Source organism: Drosophila biarmipes, chromosome 4 (assembly GCF_025231255.1).
Source record: "Drosophila biarmipes strain raj3 chromosome 4, RU_DBia_V1.1, whole genome shotgun sequence".
NCBI classification, from domain to species: Eukaryota; Metazoa; Arthropoda; class Insecta; order Diptera; family Drosophilidae; genus Drosophila; species Drosophila biarmipes.
The window spans coordinates 835,163-855,714 of NC_066614.1; the positions used below are offsets into that span (position 1 = coordinate 835,163).

Consider the following 20,552-nt stretch of genomic DNA (forward strand, 5'->3'; position numbering starts at 1 on the left):
CCTCTACTCTATAAAACATAGTGCATGTGTTTGTAATTGACAACAAATAAAACTTTATTTTCATTCTCACTACTCATTTACTACTAAGAAGTCTAGTCTAGTTCAGTCAGTGACGAAGCGCACAAACAGGGTGTGCGAAGGGACTACTATATATAAACGAAGAAATACAAATCTACAGTAATGGTCCGATTCTTAGGAGTGATACATCAACCAAAAGGTTTTGGATACAAAATTTTAACTGAAGTGTATTGGTCTCGTCAATTCCTATCGTTTGAGCCAAAAAACATTTTGCCAAGCCAACTATAACTCCCACAAGCTGGCCAAAACTGTTCCGTCCGAAGTTTTCATGCTAGACAATTTTTTTCCTTAAATGTATTAGATAGGTATTGATAACCTATCGATTGAACTAAAAAAAAGTTTGCCACGCCCACAAAGGGCCAAATCGCTTAAATCTGTATGCCGCCCACATTACCTTATATTGAAATAGCGGTACTACTAAATCTTCAGACTTGTGCTATATGCCGTTAGAATTATTTCGAAATACTACATCGTTTGAAGACTAAGGCCGTTTTTTTTTACTGTTTTCATATTTCTCAAAAGCAGCATTAACGATATTCGGCTGAGCCTTGTAGTGTATACCTATTGATTGACATTCCTTTACGTGCGACATTTTGTTAAATAAAATCTCGTTTTACAATTTGAACCTATTCAGAACCTACAACACTGCCACACTATACATTCATTTTAGGGTCTTAGAATCATTTAAATTACTATTAACAATTTCAAAAAAGAAACTTAAATTCTAAGATTTTTGTGAAACATAAACACCTCTTAACAAGGTAAAAATCTAGTGACGAAAATGTATACAATCTACTAAATAGATACACTTTCCTATTTTTTTACGTTTACAGCGACATTCGCTTTTCATAAATCAGAAAAAAGCTTAAAAATTTAAATTAAAAACACATTTGTGCAACTTGATATGTACACTCGTACAAATGTTAAATAAAATGAAAAAGATTAACACATTAACACGATTAAAGTGTTATTCCATGTTTAATTTGTGTATATATCGCCACTTATTATACCCGTTACCCAAAGAGTTAAACAGTATACTAGATTCACTGGAAAATATGTAACAAGTAAAGGGAAGCGGTTCTAAACCCAAAAAGAATGTATATTTTGATTAGGATCACTAGCCAGACTATTGAAATTTGGCGCAAACAAGTTTCACTCAGTCTACACTTTAAATGCTAAAAAAAATGTTACTGTAATGTAAAACTCTCGTCAGTACTTATCAATTCACTAAAATAAATTTTTTCAACGCCTACGCAAACCCCGACAAAGCACGCAAAACTGCGACTTCCACTTTTTTTATGATAGACAAAGAAATTTTACTAAAATGTGTCGTATCTGTTGATAAAAAAAAGATCATTAGGACCAATGTATTTATGCATGTGTGTATTTAAGACAATTTGTCTTTTTTGTCCCCCCTCTATAATTCAAATACACTAAATCAAAATTTTTATACCCTTGCAGAGAGTATAATGATTTAAGTCAGAAGTTTGCAACGCAGTGAAGGAGACGTTTCCGACCCCATAAAGTATATGTATTCTTGATCAGCGTCACAAGACGAGTCGATCTAGCCATGTCCGTCTGTCCGTCCGTTTCTACGCAAACTAGTCTCTCAGTTTAAAGCTATCGGGCTGAAACTTTCACAAAAGTTTCAAATTAAATTTTATCAAAATCGGACGACTATATCATATAGCTGCCATAGGAACGATCGGAAAATTAGTAGGAAAACATAAAATAACAAGAAAGGAAGTTAACTTCGGCAAGCCGAAGGTTGTATACCTTTGCAGTTATAAAAAATAATCAATAATTTTATTAAATTGAATTCGAAATTCTTAAAAATATAAAAATGTATATTCCCAATATTACTACAGACAGTATGTCAAAAAACCCCAAAGCTATAATTTGTTTCACATTATATCCCATTAATTATTCGATCGTTCCTATGACAGCTATATGATATAGTCGTCCGATTTTGATCAAATTTAACTCGATATTCAAAACCAAATAAAAGATGTTATTCCCAAGCATTATAAGTTAAAAAACACCGAAGATATAATTTTTGAATATTATTTTACCGCTAATTTTCCGTATTCAATTTAATGAAATTATTGATTATTTTTTATAGCTGCAAGGGTATACAAACTTCGGCTGGCCGAAGTTAACTGCCTTTCTTGTAATAAACTATTTCTGATTAGGTTAATGTAAAATTTAAATTGCTTAAAAGCAATGGTAGAAGCGTGGGAAGGGGCTTCTCGCTTTTTGCATTACCCCTGTCTTCATTCTGACCTCCAGTCCTTCATTGGAAGGGAATCTTTTACCCAGTGTTGAAAAGCACTAGAAGGCAGTAAAGAAAATTAGTGCATGTAATATTGGCGGGCAATAGTTTTTCAACGCTGTATATTAATTCTATTTTCTCATAAGTCTGCGATTAACGCTCTATGGCGAAGCCCGTATGCGTAAGGTACATTTTTGGGCAGTTTTTACGCATATTCCATTTTTATAGCGGTCATCCTAACATTTTAGATTAATTTTTATTAATTAAGTTGAGTAACGGGTATATAAGAGTCGAGACACTCTCGCTTTTTCGTTTTGCTTATCAATACGAAATCCGCGGCCGCATTGTTGAAGCTAGAGAGTATTTCTATAATCAAGCCCTTATGAAGCCCATATTTGATTCAGCCGATTGCCACGCCCATTCTGACGTCCACAAATCGCTCACGTTTGAGGCGAACAACTTTTTGAATTTTTTAACATTTATTTTATTTGTCAATATCTATCGACGTTTCGAATGTGGAGTCAATAAGTAAAGGCTGAGGAACGGGAATATTGTACTTTCTCTGTCAATTGTAGTGATAAGGATCAATAGCAGAGCCAATCTTGCGATGTCCAGTCTGACTGCTTGAAAGCTGTGATCTTGGAACTATAATTAAGTTTATTTTTCAGATTTCGATTTCTTAGCTTTCTAAGCAACTCAAGTTTGTATACGATTGTACAAAATGAGGAATGCGTAAATGAAAAGTAAATAAAAACGTAAACATCGAAACACCGCCTCTACTTGAAGGTATATTTATTTCGAGTTAATCGACCATTAGAGGTTTCTCTTGTTTTAATTTGTATCACATAAATTTGGTCTAAAACTTCAATATTCGAAAGGTTTTTGGATCTTTAGGCAACAATAATAGACATAGAAATTAGTCGAAATACGAAAACATGTTGCTAGGATCTATAGTATGCGTCACAATTTATTCAGAGCTGCAACGTAATTAATTCCTTTACATCTTACTATAATTCGTGTTTTCACCAACATTTTCAACATTTCAGATGTTACATTCGAGACTGGTTTTAACATGTCGACTACTGTGACCAACGAAGCCACTCCGGATACCAGCTATGCTGCGGCGTCATCTGCGGCATGCGTCTCTGCAGTTCCTGATGTCAGTATATTTTCACCGAGTTCTCCCTCCAGTTGCGCGACACCGGGTGTCAAGTCTTTGGGTCACCATGCATCTCCAGGCCTAAATAACTTTGTTTCGGGTACCCCTGTTCCAACTACAGTATTCAAGTGCAATCTCTGCGAATACTTCGTTCAATCAAAAACCGACATGGCGTCTCATATTGAGACTGATCACCCATCTGCTGAGAGTGATGACTTTATAAGTATACCAACCAACACGGCCGCTCTGCAGGCTTTCCAAACAGCTGTTGCAGCAGCTGCTTTGGCTGCGGTGCAACATCGGTGTGCCGCTATTAATGCTCCGACACAGGAGAGCGGTCAAGCAGACAAGGACTTGGTCGCGAATGACAGTGACGGCCCAATAGCTATTAAACGGGAGCGTCTTGAAGAAGAGGATGATCCCATGACAGGTATAGAGGATACCAAAGAGGTTACCCACCAGGCAACATCTTCTTCAACTTCAGAGTCGCCAAAAGTCCTGGAAACTCAAGTCGGGGTACAGTGTCCCCTGTGCCTAGAAAACCATTTTCGGGAAAAGATATACCTAGAGGCCCATTTGACAAACGTTCACAGCGTTACCAAAGATGGTCTTTCTCGGCTCTTGCTGCTAGTGGATCAGAAAGCCTGGACAAATGAAAGCGAGATCACTGATGTACCAAGCATAGCACCTCAAGCTCCTTACCCTAATACCGAGAAGGAAGAGGCAGCACCGTCACCTAGTGAGAGCCCCTCCAGTGCCAACGCAATTAAGTGCACTACAGCAAATAACTCAAGCCTTCCAGTGGGAATGCAAGGACTTTCCTGCCAGCAGTGTGAGGCAAGCTTTAAGCACGAGGAACAGCTGCTTCAGCATGCGCAACAGAACCAACATTTCTCTTCACAAAATGGAGAGTATTTGTGTCTTGCAGCAAGCCACATAAGTCGTCCGTGTCATATGACTTTTAGAACCATCTCAGCTATGATCACCCACTTCCAAGACTCACACATGAGCCTAGTTATCTCCGAGCGCCATGTCTATAAGTATCGATGCAAACAGTGTTCATTGGCGTTCAAAACTCAAGAAAAGCTTACCACGCACATGCTCTACCACACAATGCGGGATGCCACAAAATGCTCTATTTGTCAACGCAACTTTCGCAGTACGCAGGCGCTTCAGAAGCACATGGAACAGGCGCACTCAGAAGATAGAGCTCCATCAGGCAGGTCAAGCAGTCCACAGATGCCAACATTGAGTTCTGAGGAAGCACACAAGCTTCCTCTAGAGGAGACACATGCGTCAGAAAGAGGTATAAATATTTCTAACAACATTTTGGAACTCCATTAAATCAACCTTTGTTGATTTGTTTCAGAAGTTACCGGTAAAAATGTGTCACCGCTTCGATTGGACTCGCAACAGAACAAGGAAGTAAGGCTTTCAACACCTAGCCCAATGTCTGTGGATTCTCAGGCCCAACAGCAATACCTGGCTACCTTTGCAGCTCTGCTCAAGCAGCAGCAGGGTAACTCAGAAACTGTTGGCCTCCATTCCGAAGCGTTGTCCCTATCTGGAGAGTTTTCCCAACATCTGCAGGTATGGCTGTTTCAAGGAACTTTTACCAGTAAAGGTCATGACACTAATAAATATTTATTTCAGGGTCTGCAAAATCTGCACAACCTTCAGAATATGCAACAGCAGTTCGGCGCCGTTGCTGCTGCATCGGGACTACCGATAAATCCGGTAGATATGCTTAATCTAATGCAATTTCATCACCTGATGTCCCTGAACTTCATGAACCTGGCTCCCCCTTTGGTATTCGGTGGCGGTGCCGCCGGAAGCAATGCAGATCCCGCGTCATCAGCCCAAAATAACATCATTACCTCGTCCTCCATAGCAGCTTCTTCAGGGCTTGCTGATGTTCAGCTCACCAGTGGGGTAAACGCTTTGCCGGTAGACTCTTCTAAAGCTACTTTAGCTCAACCTCAGCACAACGTCAACTCGAACAATCAGGTACTTTATTGAGAGTAGATAATTTTAACATATATCTACATAGAAATGTCAATCTGCCTTAGAAAATAGAATTTTAAATACATCTGATTAAATCACAATTTGTATCATTATTGTCACATGTTTTAAGCATTCCGTAATCCGTACATAGCTAGCAGATAATCATAAAACATTTTAAGAAACACGTCTATTATCTTAATTTTAAAGTCTTAGCCTTCTCATTTTATAATCTTTTTAATTTTAACAGCTGGCCAGCAACCAAAAGCGAGCACGCACGCGAATCACAGATGATCAGTTAAAGATTTTACGAGCACATTTCGACATAAATAACTCCCCCAGCGAAGAGAGCATTATGGAAATGTCACAGAAAGCAAATCTACCAATGAAAGTAAGACCTCGAAAGCTATCAATAAAACACTGATAACAACATTCCTTATTGCAGGTGGTTAAACACTGGTTCCGAAACACGCTGTTTAAGGAAAGACAACGCAATAAAGACTCTCCCTACAATTTTAATAATCCACCGTCGACTACTCTTAATTTGGAAGAGTATGAACGTACAGGTCAGGCCAAAGTTACACCTTTAAATGATGCCAGTAGCGTCTCATTATCAGCGGCAATGACCACATCAACGATTTCATCGGCACCATCTACAAACACCAATTTAAGTTCTATAGAAACGGCAACTACAAGAGTAAACACTGTTGGAAAATCAATGCAAACAGCGCCTGTCTTATTCCCTGCTACCGTCCCAATCTCAACACCTGTATCTCGCCCAGAATCAACAAACTCGAGCGGCAATGTATCCGATTATTTAAGTAACAACTTGTTTTTTGGACAGCACGGGGGCAAGGAGCAGGGACTGCTATATCCTGTGGAAGGACAAATAAAGTCAGAGCCTCAGGACGATATGATTGGCTCAAATGATTTTGCATTCCAGACAAAGCAGCACTCAAACTTTAGCTTTATAAAGCAGCAACACGAACTTTTGGATCCCCATGAACAATCCATTACGACTCAAGACACGGATATGTCGCAGGACCAATCCTTACTTGCCGGCTCTTCGCTTTCGGCTCACTGTCAAGGTCAACAGCAAACAAATATTTTTGAAACAAAATCGGAAAGTGAAAGCTCCGACGTAATATCGCGCCCTCCTACTCCAAACAGTGGAGCTGCAGGAAGTCTTTACGGCACCATGAATGATTTAATAAATCAGCAATTGGAAAACATGGGCAGTAACATGGGGCCACCAAAAAAGCTCCAGATTGTTGGAAAAACATATGACAAGACTTCAACGCCAATTTCAAGCTCGATCAGTGCTAGCACCCAGTTTGAAAGTAACTCTTCGAACTCGTCAAGTTCCTCATCATCGACATCGGGTGGAAAGCGGGCTAATCGCACACGTTTCACAGACTATCAAATAAAGGTTTTACAGGAGTTTTTCGAGAATAATTCATACCCAAAAGACAGTGATCTCGAGTATTTAAGTAAGCTTTTGTTGCTCTCTCCTCGAGTTATAGTAGTTTGGTTTCAAAATGCCAGACAAAAGCAGCGTAAGATTTACGAAAACCAGCCGAACAATTCGTTGTTTGAAAATGAGGAGACAAAAAAACAAAACATTAACTATGCGTGCAAAAAGTGTAGTTTGGTGTTTCAACGTTACTACGAGTTAATACGTCATCAGAAAAATCACTGCTTTAAGGAGGAGAATAACAAAAAGTCAGCTAAGGCTCAAATCGCTGCTGCTCAAATAGCACAGAATTTAAGCTCAGAAGATTCAAATTCCTCCATGGATATACACCATGTTGGCATATGTCCACCAGGATCAACAGTAGTTGCTCAAGCCTTGGCAACGGTTGGTTCTGCAGCTCCATTGGCGGGACAGTACGCACAGCAATCATTTGGCGCTTTACCCTCACCACAGCATTTATTCATCAAATCTTCTTCTCTAACTGACTTCAGCCCATCCACGACCCCCACGCCCCCCCAACGAGAACGCAGCAACAGTTTGGACCAACCACAACGGTCTCACAAGTTTGACTGTGATAAATGCGACATGCAATTTAACCAATTGGAGAAATTGCGAGAGCATCAACTATTGCACGCAATGAATCCAGCAACAAATTTTTCAGACGCAGGACAGAACTCTAATTCTGATGGAAACTTCGGTCCGTTCGGCTGCATACTGCAAAGCTTACAACAAGCAGCAGCTCAACAGACACAGAACCAACCACCACCAACAAAAAAACGGAAATACTCGGATAGCTCTTCAAATGCAGATGAAATGCCGAATTTATCGGAACCTGAGGCTGCACATAAGAAACATGAATTCCTTTATAATTATTATATGCAAAATGAAACGAACACAGAACTGAAAAAACAGTTTCTTATGCGACAACAACATAAGAAAGCACAGCAGATTCAACCTCAAGAACAAGGAAATGAGTCTGATTTGGAAATGGAATTCTTGACTAATTTTTATCAGCAGAACGAAGCGAAGAAGGTTAGTAATTACGACTTTTTACTGCAGTACTATCGGACACAGGAAGAGGCATCCCTGAAGTCAAAATCAAAGCAACAGCACCTCTTTAGCTCCAGTAAAAAGCCAACTAGCGAGTTTCTATTGCAGTACTATCAACTGAACGAGTCAAAAAAGTTTTTTCAGTTAGTTGCCTCGCCCCAAACAACGCCTGATGGCCCAGGCTACAACCCGTCATCGCAGATGCCAAAACCCACGACAGATGAAGTTAGTAATGACATCGGCGAAAGATCATTGGAGCAGGCAACAGAAACACAAAAAGAAGAACAAGGAGAAATATTCAGCGAAGACAGGCCACGCGAGGAAAATGCTTTATCCTTAGGCAAAAGTGTAATGGAAAAGTTTAGCAACAACAACATTAACATTAACTTAGTTCAAGCTGACCCAACCGAGACGAACGGTAGTCAATCTGTTGAAACAAGACAAGAGTTGTTAATGGCACCTTCAATAATTGCAGTCAATGATGATAACCAATATTTGGGCTCAAGATCGTTACAAAAAGAAGACAAGGAAAAGTCACAGTATTTTCATAATCTTGAAGACTTCCTGGATGCCACCATGATAGAGAACAACTCCCAGACCTTGACTTTTAATGATGATGAGAAAGCTGGCCAAAAGGACGAATCGGTTCACAAAGCCAAAGAGATGGAAAAACGGTCTTCTGTGTCTCCGGTTAATGTTGCATCCAAACAAAACAAGCGGCTACGTACAACCATACTTCCGGAGCAACTGAACTTTTTGTATGAATGCTATCAATCCGAGTCAAATCCAAGCCGAAAAATGCTTGAAGAGATATCTAAGAAAGTAAATCTGAAGAAACGTGTAGTGCAAGTAAGTATTAAATATATAAATTGGAAAATATTGGATATATTTTATTAGATTTTAAAACCAGGCAGGGTAAAGAGTATAAGATCAACATTTTATCCAATAAAAGATCTCTGATTATATATAATAAATACATATATTTATACCCTTGCAGAGAGTATAATAATTTCAGTCAAAAGTTTGCGACGCAGTAAAGGAGACGTTTCCGACCCCATAAAATATATATATATTCTTGATCAGCATCACTAGACGAGTCGATCTAGTCATGTCCGTCTGTCCCTCTGTCCGTCCATTTGTACGCCAACTAGTCTCTCAGATTTTAAAGCCATCGGGCTAAAACTTTCCCAAAAGTCTTCTTTCTTTTGCAGGTAGTATATAAGTCGGAACCAGCCCGATAGAAGTGGTGTTTTTTATTATATACCATCCTTAGCTTGGAAATAACTTTTTTTAATTAGTTCTGGATTTGAATTAAATTGTATTTAAATCAGACGATTATATCACAGAGCTGTCATACGAACGTTTGCAAAATTGGTGGCAATCCTTGCAGTTATAAGAAATAAATTTTTCAACTTTTTTTCCTATGACAGATAAATGATATAGTCGTCCAATCTTATTAAAATTTAATTCGAAATTCAGAACTAATTTAAAAATGTTGTTTCCAAGCTAAGAAGGTTATTTGTCAAAAATCAATCCGATCGTTCCTATGACAGCTATATGATATAGTCTTCCGATTTTGATAAAATTTAATTGGTAATTCAGAACTAATTAAAAAATGTTATTTCCAAGCTTAGAAGGTTATATTTTAAACAAGAAAGGAAGTTAACTTCGGCAAGCCGCAGTTTGTATACCCTTGCAGTTATAAAAAATAATTTATAATTTTAAAAATAAAAAATTTATTTTCCCAAAAAGCCCCAAAGCTATATTTTGTTTCATATTATTTCCCACCAATTATCCGATCGTTCCTATGACAGCTAAATGATATAGTCGTCCGATTTTAATAAAATTTAAATCGAAATTCAGAACTAAATAAAAAATGTTATATCCAAGCTTAGAAAGGTAAATGTTAGAAAACACCAAAGATATATATTTTTTTTAATTTTTTCCCCGATAGTTCCTATGGGTGCTGTAAGATATAGTTGTCCAATCCGGCTGGTTACGACTACCTGCAATAAAAAAAAAACTTTTGGGAAAGTTTCAGCCCGATAGCCATAAAACTGAGAGACTAGTTTGCGTAGAAACGGACGGACAGACGGACATGGCTAGATCGACTCGTCTAGTGACGATCAAGATGATCAAGAATATATGTACTTTATGGAGTCAGATACGTTTCCTTCACTGCGTTGCAAACTTCTGACTGAAATCATTATACCCTCTGCAAGGGTATTAAAATCGTAAACACACTAAATTGGTTCAACTTTATATAAAACTTTTTGTCGATAAAAGTGCAAACCCTTTTAGTTGAGTAGGAATATAAGCATTTAAAAGTTTGTCATTGAGTTTGAATTGATGCAAATGCTATTACCATACCTACGGCTGACAAATTTTTGAAAAATAATCTAAAAAATTCGTATATTTTGGGTGACTTTCCGTACGATATTTTTCCGAATTTATTTGTTCAGACTTGTTTACCGGATAATTTTTAACTGTCCACATAGCATTTTTATAAAACATGAGTAATACTCAGCTTCCATTTTTTGTTGAACTCAAAATACATACTTAATCAGATACCCGATATTCAGCCTTGAGGAAGCAAAAGGGGAATTGGAGATATAAGTGTAGCAAAGCGATATTGCATAGCTACAGTCCTTATAGCTACTAGCCGACAAGTAACGTTTTTTTATTTTTTAATTTTTTAATCATATTTTTTATATCAATACATACTTGTGAAAACTATTTTAAAATTTTAAAGAATAAATTAAATTGTTATTTTTTTTATTTTAAGTTGTATACAGATAATTTTATAATTTATTAATGATTAATTTTTATCGTTTTTACTTTACTTTTTTAGTGAATATGCAACACAGACCCATTAAATGATAGACAATCTAAAAAATCCAAAATAGATTACAGACTGATTTTTCAGGTCGTAATTTTCATCAAGCTAAGTAATTTCAAGGTAAATAATTTAGTAATTAAAACGTCAATCATAGATTCTGAAAACTATGTGTATACAAATATTACTTAAACGAAGAAGGTATTTTAGTATTATTCCTGCTGTTTCTAGGTCTGGTTTCAAAACTCTCGGGCCAAAGATAAAAAATCCCGCAATCAGCGACATTACGCACACATATCTGATGATAACAGCTATGATGGCTCCAGTGGCAAGGAAGTTGTCAGCGACCTAAAAACTAATGGCGGACCCGTGGAACAGGACCACGAATCAAACCTACAGGACTGTCAGCTATGCCAAGTCACCCAAGTCAACATCCGAAAGCATGCTTTTAGCGTAGAGCATATCTGCAAAATGAAGAAGCTGCTCGAACAAACCACCGAGCTTTATGCCCAGAGCAACGGAAGCGGCAGTGATGACAACGATTCCGACAGGGAAAAAAGATTTTACAACTTATCAAAGGCTTTTCTGTTTCAACACGTTGTTTCGAATGCGACAAGCAAAGCTAATCTTACACGAGGCTCTGGACAAGATTTGGAAGCTCTACCCGAAGAGAACTGTATGCTTAACTATGACACAGCTAGTGGTGATTCGAAGAGTCATATTCAACATTCTTTACCTGCCGAAATCGTCTCTGAAGATGTGCGAAAAATCGCTGGTAATCAGGAACTTATCCAGCATCTATTTAACCGAAACCATATCACCGGTAAGAGTTTCCGGAGGGTAAAAACTTTTAGTTTTGATCTTATCTGTTGAGCAGATTTAATTTTACCAGTACAGCTTGATTTTTACTTTTTATTTAATTTAGCTTTGTCAATTTAATTGTAATCAAAAAAGTTTTATGGTGTATATCGCTGTCCCTTTTGCAGTGACGCAGAATATTAATTCAGAGCAGGAACATCCTTTCTATAAAATTTAGAAAACTTGTTAGTAGAAATATATTTTTAACGCCTCGCAAATTTATATATTAAGAATAGTTGATTAAAAATGTATTTCTAATTTTGATAGAAATATATGTAAACAAAAATGATGCAAAAGGATTATTCGAGTATGTATCTGTATTTGTAATTATGTATGCCTGTGTGTCCAAACTACATATGTAGAATCAGAAAAATAACTACTTCTCGTATGAGATGCTTTTTAAATTATTTCCAAGTACATTTTAAAGGACACTTAAAGTGTCAACAAAGCAGTACATGGTACTTTCCCTTTTATCTTCTTTCCTTTCGGTCTATTTGAAGACTACTTTGATGATTTTTGTAAGCGACCACAAAGAAATACCTAAATATATACTTTGGTACAAATCGATATAAATTGAGTTTTTGGTGCTACAAATACTGATATTGACACATTAGTGATTAAATGTCATTATATATAAAACATGTATAAAACAATTAATGTTAGAACCCAATAACATTAATATACTGGAACATGTACAAAAATAAACATTTTATTTTATTGAAATCTACTTACTATCGAGTTGTGTTTTTATTGTTATTCAGTTTTAGTTATAATTTGACTTTGGTTTGGACTGTTAAGACCACAACATTTTCAGTTGGAGTAGAGTAACGAAATCGTTTATAATAATTTATCGATCGGTGAAAGCTAAATAAGTAACTCTTATTTTATTAGTTATAGGTGGAAAGTAATTGGATTGCGTATATGGCCTTATAAACGTGGAAAGTGGTTTAACGTAGGTAAGCAGTTTCGCTGAAATTTATTTTCACACTCTAAACATTTTTTACCTTACAGACTGCGAATGGAAAATTATTGCATTATGAGATGCAATAAAATGTACACGAAAAAAAACACAAGCCTAAACTAACCATACTACGAAAACTAAAAAGTTCCTATTTTACAGAAATTTATAAAAACATTGACATTCCATGAACCAAATGAATATAGAAAGATGTATTCAAATTCTTGTGAAAAAATATTTCAACATTAGTAAGAATTTCTTAACTATACGGAAGTGTTCCTAACTATTCAAAATATAAATTAGTTGTAATCTTAAAGTATACACGAATGAGGCAATCCAAAAGAATTGGAAATGAAGAGCTAAGTCTTGATAAGTCGAAGAGACAAGGCAGCTCCATAGATACATATATAACGAACTAGATTTAATGAAACGTAAACTGAGTTCCTAGCAGTTGATTGCTTTATGCCTTTGTTTTTTATATTAGAATGTAATGGACTATATTGAGATCTGATTTGGCATGCAAATCTCCTAAAATCATTTTAAAAGCTGAAGACATGCGTGGTTCCTACTAAATATTCGGTAACTGTACACGATAAAACAACCGCTTTTGATTAATATTATTATGTCAAAATTATGCTGAAAGTAAATGTGCCAATGTTTTACTTTGCAATGCATGCTTATAGCATAGAAGAACATTGTATCTCAAAAGCTATATTGTACTCGATTTCCATATTAATAGCGGTTCATTCCATTTCAAAAGGGAAGATAAAGTAAACGGTTTAAAGGAAAACATTAGTTTTTACTGTTTGTTTGAACCTATAAGATAGTTTCGTTGTTAAACATTTGTTACCGCGTATTAAATTATTTTCTTACTCAACAAAGTTTATTTGTTTTTTCTAAATATGTTTTCTTTAAACTTTCCATTTATGCTTTAGACAAAAAACAATAAATGTATACTTCTAGGGGAGAGCCAGAAGTTACTATTTTACAATTGCACTATTTTTTTATAAAAGCTTTTAAAACAAATTTTTGAATGTAAAGAAAAATCGAATCTTATTATTGTACCGTTATTTAAATTTATAATTTAAAAATTTCCCTGCCATTAATATTTTAAAAAAGGATGCAACAATAAAACGAAGGAAATAGTATTAAAATATTTCCTTTTTTAACCAATTTAAAATTACACACATTTAGATTTATTCAATTTCATTCCGCATCACGTACATTTATTCGTACTCGTATATGATTAAGTGTATTGTTAACTGCAAATAAATATAGATATGTTGCGAGACATAAGAAAAATGTAATAAAAAGTTCCTATAGACTTAAATAAAAAGATATACAAATATATTTACTTGTAAGTTTGGAAATAACTATAAATGACATTATTTTCTGTTTATCTAATTTTAAATTTATGTTAGTCAATTTATAAAAAAAAAATCAACATATGTCCATATTAACGTTAGAATATTTAATAAAAAAAACGATAAGTGTTTAAAATCCATTAATCATTTTATAAAATAATTATTTTCATACCTACGTACTTAAGCATTCATAATTGCCAACAACCACAGATTTACATGTATGGACATAAAAGCAGAATTACACTGACATAAAAAATGAAACTAGATCCTCGCAATTATACACATGTATTTGTTAAAAAAATAAACGAAAGTACCGTGCGACCCTACACAGACACACAGAATAATATGAGATTTTAAAGGGGATAACAGTACTTTCATTGCTCAATTGATAACCCTCATGCATGCATATGTGTGTATGTATAAATATATAACATATCACCATATACATAACTAGATTAAACTCCACAAAGGTTCGTCTGTTTGATTATGTCTATATTACTTTTTTAAACGAAATTTTGTTGAATTGATTTAACTTTTTATTATTATTGGGCGTGACAAAAAAATAATTTTGGCCGAAATCCGGGAATTCAAATTACCAACAGTAATTCAAATTCTACCAAAATCTTCTAGAGAAGATTTTTGTGTTGCACCTGAGTTTTATGTTATTATTATTTTTTAATTATTTGGTTTCATCCGAGCGTTTTCAGTTGTCATATATATTTTGTTTGTTAATAAAAATACTGGACAGATTTATGGAAATCATATTCTTACGTATGTAGAACTATGCAAATAATAAATGGATTCGAACTATATTCATGCTATACAAATACTTCATACATTGAGTATAAGTAAACTTTAACGTACAAGTAAGTTTGATGTCAACATATGTATTAATCAGAGTTACTACGAATATGGTGTAAAACTTGCAAAAAAGGAAGTAAAAAATAAATATTTATAAAGTTCCTATATATTTAATAATTGGCAAAAGATGTGCATATATTATAAAATTATACCTTAATAAAGATATGAGCAAGAAGCAATTGTGTTTTGTTCCACGACAGCTGGTGAATTTTTAACGATTACTGAGGGGGTTATATAAGACCATAAATAAAAGTTATTTGTGTATTTTATTTTAAATGGACTACATCTAATTTAAATGTCAAAAGTAGCAGCCTTCTTTTTCTTGTCGGAGCTGCAGTTTTAAAAAAATTGTGGGTCTCATAGTAGGCGTGGCAACTCAGGAATCTGCATACCAAGTCCCATTGAGATCTCGGCTACCTATGCGTTCGGAAACGCTAGTCTCTCATAATAAAAAAGAGAATGAAACTTTTCCAATAATCGTAATAAGTATTTATAAAACTACAGAGTAAGAAACTTATAAGAGACACCATTTGCTCTGACGCTCTCTTTGGAGACTTTGCCAAAGATGCCACCCAGGTGACAAGAGCCAATTTCCCTAGTTTTTTTTTAATATCCCAAGTAGCCTTCTAATTTATTGCCGCGGTGAGTTTCATGAGATATTATATATCTCAGCTGGTATCAATCAATGTTTTGTTTTTGTATTAGATCTTCACCACTATGGCCATACAGTAAGAAACTTATAGAGCCACCATTTGCTTTGCCGTTCTCTTTGGAGACTTTGTCAATGCCACCCAGGCGAAAAGAACAAATTTCCATAGTTTTTTAAATATTGGTCCCACTTGGGAACACAACAACCATTGTGTAGACACCTTAATAGGTCAGGTCAGATTTAAAGGGATTTAAGAAGTTGCAATTTCTTGTGCGAGAAGCAATATGACAACAAAATAGTGGCAGTACTGAACATAATCCAATCGAGAAGACCTTTAGAAGGAGGATGATAAGTCGGACTTCGATCCCTACGTGAGCATCCTGCATGCTACCACATATTCTCCGAGCCATCTGCAGTGCAGTTCCAATTCCCGATATGTTTTTAAGAATTTCGAATTAATTTGAATAAAAATCGGACTACTGACTGTCAAAGAAACGATCGGAGAAATAATTAAATTATTATAAAAAAAAACAATTTTTTGTAATATCACTGAAGCTAGTAACAATCCTTTAAAATTAAAAATGGTGTTACTAACATTGATTATTTCTTATAACTGCATTTTTTTTCTACTGGGTTGCTGAAGTTAAGTTTCTGTCTTGTTCCCGGCGGAAATCGTTAACGGCCTATTGCCTCACTCCTATGGTTAGCTCGCGGTATTCGTCGATGTGAATACTACACCCAAAAAAAATCTTTGAGTCTCAATTTGATAGGTGTGGTTGAAAATGACAATACACCTTGGATCAATTTGATCCTAAATAAGTGTCAAAAGTATTATTGTATTATATATTATATTATAGTATTAGTGCCATTTTGACGAAATCCAGGGTCTCTTCGATATCAATAATTCTCTTTCTATTTTCGAAATTCGAACTGCGCCTATGGTTTAAGCAATAGTTATCGATGTATCATGCATTATTTTTATAACTATGGATCTTAACGGTGACAGCGACGCGAGCAACGAAAGTGGATTTTGATTAAGAATTTTGATTAGTCAAGCCTGTGGCCCGATGAAATATTTTCTATGCTGCATCTTTTGTTTAATTAATTCGGATTGGCCAAAGCTTTTATGCTGACGAATGGGTTCCTAGACTTGACCCTTTGTTTAAATGTACAAATATTGTTTAGTCATTTTGAAATACTTCTTCAATTTTGTTATCTTTTGATTCCTTTTTTGTAATCCTTGAGCTCCTTCTTTAAGCAGAGAGTCATTGACCTGGCAATTTTTGCGAAACCTTTTATAAATTTACGATAAAATCCACAAAGGCTTACAAATGAATTTATTTGTTTTGAAGAGTTTGAAATTTTAAAATCTTGAATAGCTTTAATTTTATTTGGATTTGCTCTGATTCCTTCAGTTGAAATTATGTGACCTAAAAATTCAGTTTCCCGTTTCATAAACTCACATTTATCTTATTATAGTTTGATATTTGATGTATTTTTAAAGGTTAAAGATTCTCTTGGAAAGAGATTAAAAATATAACGATGTCGTCTAAATATACTAGAAAATGTGTACCTATTATGTCGTGTAATATATTATTCATACAACGAAATGAAATGTAGCGGGTACATTTTTAAGGCCGAAGGGCATTCTGGTATATTTATAGGGACCCTTCTTAGTGGAGAATGCAGTTTTGAATAGAGTCTTTAGCAAGATCTAAGGTTGTAAAGTATTGACATTTCCCTAAATTGTCTAATATTTCATGCCTGTTCGGAAAAGGGAATTTATCATTGATAGTTATTTCATTCAGTCGTCTGTGATCAATAGTCATACGAAATTTGGGTATGCCCACCATTACAATTGGACTTCAAAACGAGATTTGGATTTTCTGATAATACCTTTTCTGATAAATTCTTCAATTTGTTTTTCTACTTCTGTATCGTAAAAGCAAGGATAACTATATGGTCTACTATAAATTGGTTCTTTATGTTTTGTTTTTATGACGTGTTTGATTTCGTTCGTGAAAGTAAAATTTTCACCATCATGATACTGAATATCAAAATATTTTGACACTAAATAATATTACTGTCAGATAAGTCCGTTTGTAAGGCATAATTATATTCATCCTCATCTAGTACGTTTGAAGAAGTTTGATTACGTTTTTCCGTTATATTTACCATAGGGAATTCATAATTATGTAATTCAATAGTGTTTTTATTTTTAAATCAATTTTTTCTGACGATTTTTTCAGAGTTTGCCTTCTTATAATGTCATAATGTTTTGAAAAGTTTTTTATTAAAAATGTTTGCTTAGATGAAAATAATTTTGAAATGCTAAACGTAATATATTTATTCAAAGTTACAGATTCACCTATTGTTTCAATTTTAGTAAAATAATTTTTAATTGGGTAGTTAAAGAAGTTTTCGTTTATTAAGATAAGACAGAGGCATGGTTTATTATCAATTTTAATTTTTATGGCTGTGGCTTTTCGTCCGACGCTGTTGTCTGAAAATTTTCAAATGTGTCCATTGGCTCAGACCTACGTTATTGATCTGAATCTGAAACTCGGGAACGTCTTTGGGGAATATTGGTACTCTGAGTACTTTGGTTACCCTGTCCTTGATTGTTCTGAAAAGTTTTAGGATAATAATTATTTCCTATTAGAGTCGAACTTATTCTGTCTCTGCTGGTTCTTGTTTTATTTGAATTGATAATTGTTATTTGGAATCTACCCCTTGGTTATTATTTGAATGATAGTTGGGTTTTATATTTGAGTATGATTTTGATGTTTTAAAATCTTGCGATTCATCAACTTCCTGAGTGTTTTGGAACATATACGAACGATTATTTATGGCTTTATCTTCAAAGATTCCTACAGCTTGGGCATCTCGTTTTAATTTTAGAGGAGACGAAATATCAAATTTACTCATCATAAAAGAAAGTCTCAGTTTACAACAAATTCTACTCGTCTGTTCTTTTAATTCTTCAACAAATTTCTGTAAATTATTTTTTTATTTAGTCTCACGTCATTCTGCTATCATTCAATGTGAAGGTGTTGCTCTGTTGAACTCGCTGATAAGTAGGGTTCTCAATTACTTCCAGTCCTGTGGTATATTTCTCATCAAGAATGATCTGGCTTGTCCAACTAGGAGGTTCCTGATGGCTGCTTGGATAATTTGGTTTTTGACTTCTGATGTTGGTAGACTATTTCATCGACTTAATTTATAAATTTGCATCTTTTTTTAAGTCTTGTTTAGATTTTTTTAAGTCCTGTTTAGGTAGCCACTCGCGAGGATATTTCTTGTATCTGGCCGGATATATTAAAAAAAAACAAGAAAGGAAGTTAACTTCGGCAAGCCGAAGTTTGTATACCCTTGCAGTTATAAAAAATTGGTGTAGAATAAAAACGTTTTATTTCCCGAATTTTTGAGTGGACTGTATTCTTTATTTCATTTCCTTCGCGTTCGATGCGTTCAATTGTAGTCTTAAAACTAAGTCCTAAAAAATCTCTAAGCAGCACCAAATAAAAATATATCAAAAAATGGCAAAGTTAGTATTTCATATACCGGGGGAATAATAAGATTTAAAATCAAATGAAACTGCAAAGCGTTCATCAACATCCCGGGCCGCCCTGAAACAAGGTTTCAGAACTAGGCAGAACAGCTAACTTGATGATGGTCCGGGTCATCTCTCCAGTAGACGTCTTAAGTTTTACGGCGCGTACAAGTCCATCTGGTCCGATGAGCTACCAGTACACGGGCTAATATCCAAGCTGCTGGAGGGAGATTTGAGTCCTTGACGAGGACTACGTTGTCTACTGCGATGTTACGTACCTTGCTGTTCCACTTTTGACGTTGCTGCAGGGATGTTAAATACTCTTGGTGCCAGCGTTTCCAGAACCCTTAGTACATTGCTTGCAAGTGCTGTCAATAGTCCAGACAATTGGTCGGTAAATGAGTCAGGCACCCCCTTTGGAACAGTTGTGAATGGGCGACCAATTAAAAAATGGGCCGGAGACAAATAGATGAGATCAGTGTCAGGTGTGTAGCATAGCGGCCGAGTTCACCATAGCACTGATCTGAGCAATCACAGTTTGCATCTGTTCAAAGGTTAGAACATTTTTTCCCACGACACGACGCAGATGTAATTTCACGGAGCGTACTGATGACTCCCACTTCCCTCCCCAACGTGGCGAATGGGGAGGTATGAAACTCCACTTGATTCCACCATTGGCCAGCGATTGTGTTACATTGCGTTGATGCTCCTGCGAAGAAAAAAGTTGCTGCATCTCATCCAAAGTCCGTTTGGCACCAACGAAATTCGGCTCATTATTGCTGAAGATCTGTGAGCACTTTCCTCGCAGGGACATGAAACGCCGAAGACAAGCCAGATATGAGTCTGCGCTAGGATCGGTGGCTAGTTCCAAATGTATGGCTGATGTTACAAGGCAAACAAAGAGACATATGTAGCCCTTAGTGAATGGTCCAGCGTAATCACAGGTAGAGTGCTTCTGTTATAAGGATGCCTGGTAAGTGGGCCATGAATTGGTGCTCCGTAAATTTACGTTGATAGAAACATTTAATGCAGCTGTGAACCAGATTTCTTATCAGGTTCCGTGCACCAAGGATCCAGTACTTTTGTGGAGCAATTACAAATAGTGCAGAAACTCCTGGGTGAAGATTTGATATATGTTCGTACTCCAAAATCAATTTTGTGATGCGGTTCGACTTTGGACGCAGTATAGGGTGTTTTGTCTCAGCTGGCAATTGTGAGTTGTCCAGTCGACCACCAACTCGAAGAAGGCCATCCTTGCAGATAATCGTTGAAAGCTTCACCAACTGTAAGCGGCTGTGAGTTGGCTTATTTTCTGTCAGTAGTTTGCGGTCCTCCATAAAACATCTCTGAGCCTCTTTCAGGCATAGAATGCGAGCAGCCTGAATCTCTTCCAAGGTCTTTCCATTTGTCAGCACTAGAGATTTAATGACCTTGGTCTT

General features: G+C 35.7%; 1 protein-coding gene across 9 annotated transcripts in view; it reads left to right on the plus strand.

The window, feature by feature from the left end:
- Positions 1-15,086, plus strand: part of LOC108035982 (zinc finger protein 2) — a 55,513-nt gene extending 40,427 nt beyond the window's left edge. For 3 of the 9 annotated variants that reach the window (XM_017111821.3, XM_050887010.1, XM_050887011.1), the window contains 6 exons: positions 3,397-4,815; positions 4,879-5,099; positions 5,163-5,516; positions 5,761-5,901; positions 5,956-8,883; positions 11,102-12,455. In XM_017111821.3, coding sequence (XP_016967310.1) covers positions 3,397-4,815; positions 4,879-5,099; positions 5,163-5,516; positions 5,761-5,901; positions 5,956-8,883; positions 11,102-11,743 — 5,705 coding nt within the window. In that variant the 3' untranslated portion in view covers positions 11,744-12,455. Of the gene's footprint in view, positions 1-3,396; positions 4,816-4,878; positions 5,100-5,162; positions 5,517-5,760; positions 5,902-5,955; positions 8,884-10,885; positions 10,994-11,101; positions 12,456-12,619; positions 12,685-12,739 lie in introns of those variants that run through there. The other 6 variants (XM_044091309.2, XM_017111824.3, XM_017111825.3 and 3 more) reach the window with 6 other exon arrangements.
- Positions 15,087-20,552: the final 5,466 nt, after the last annotated feature.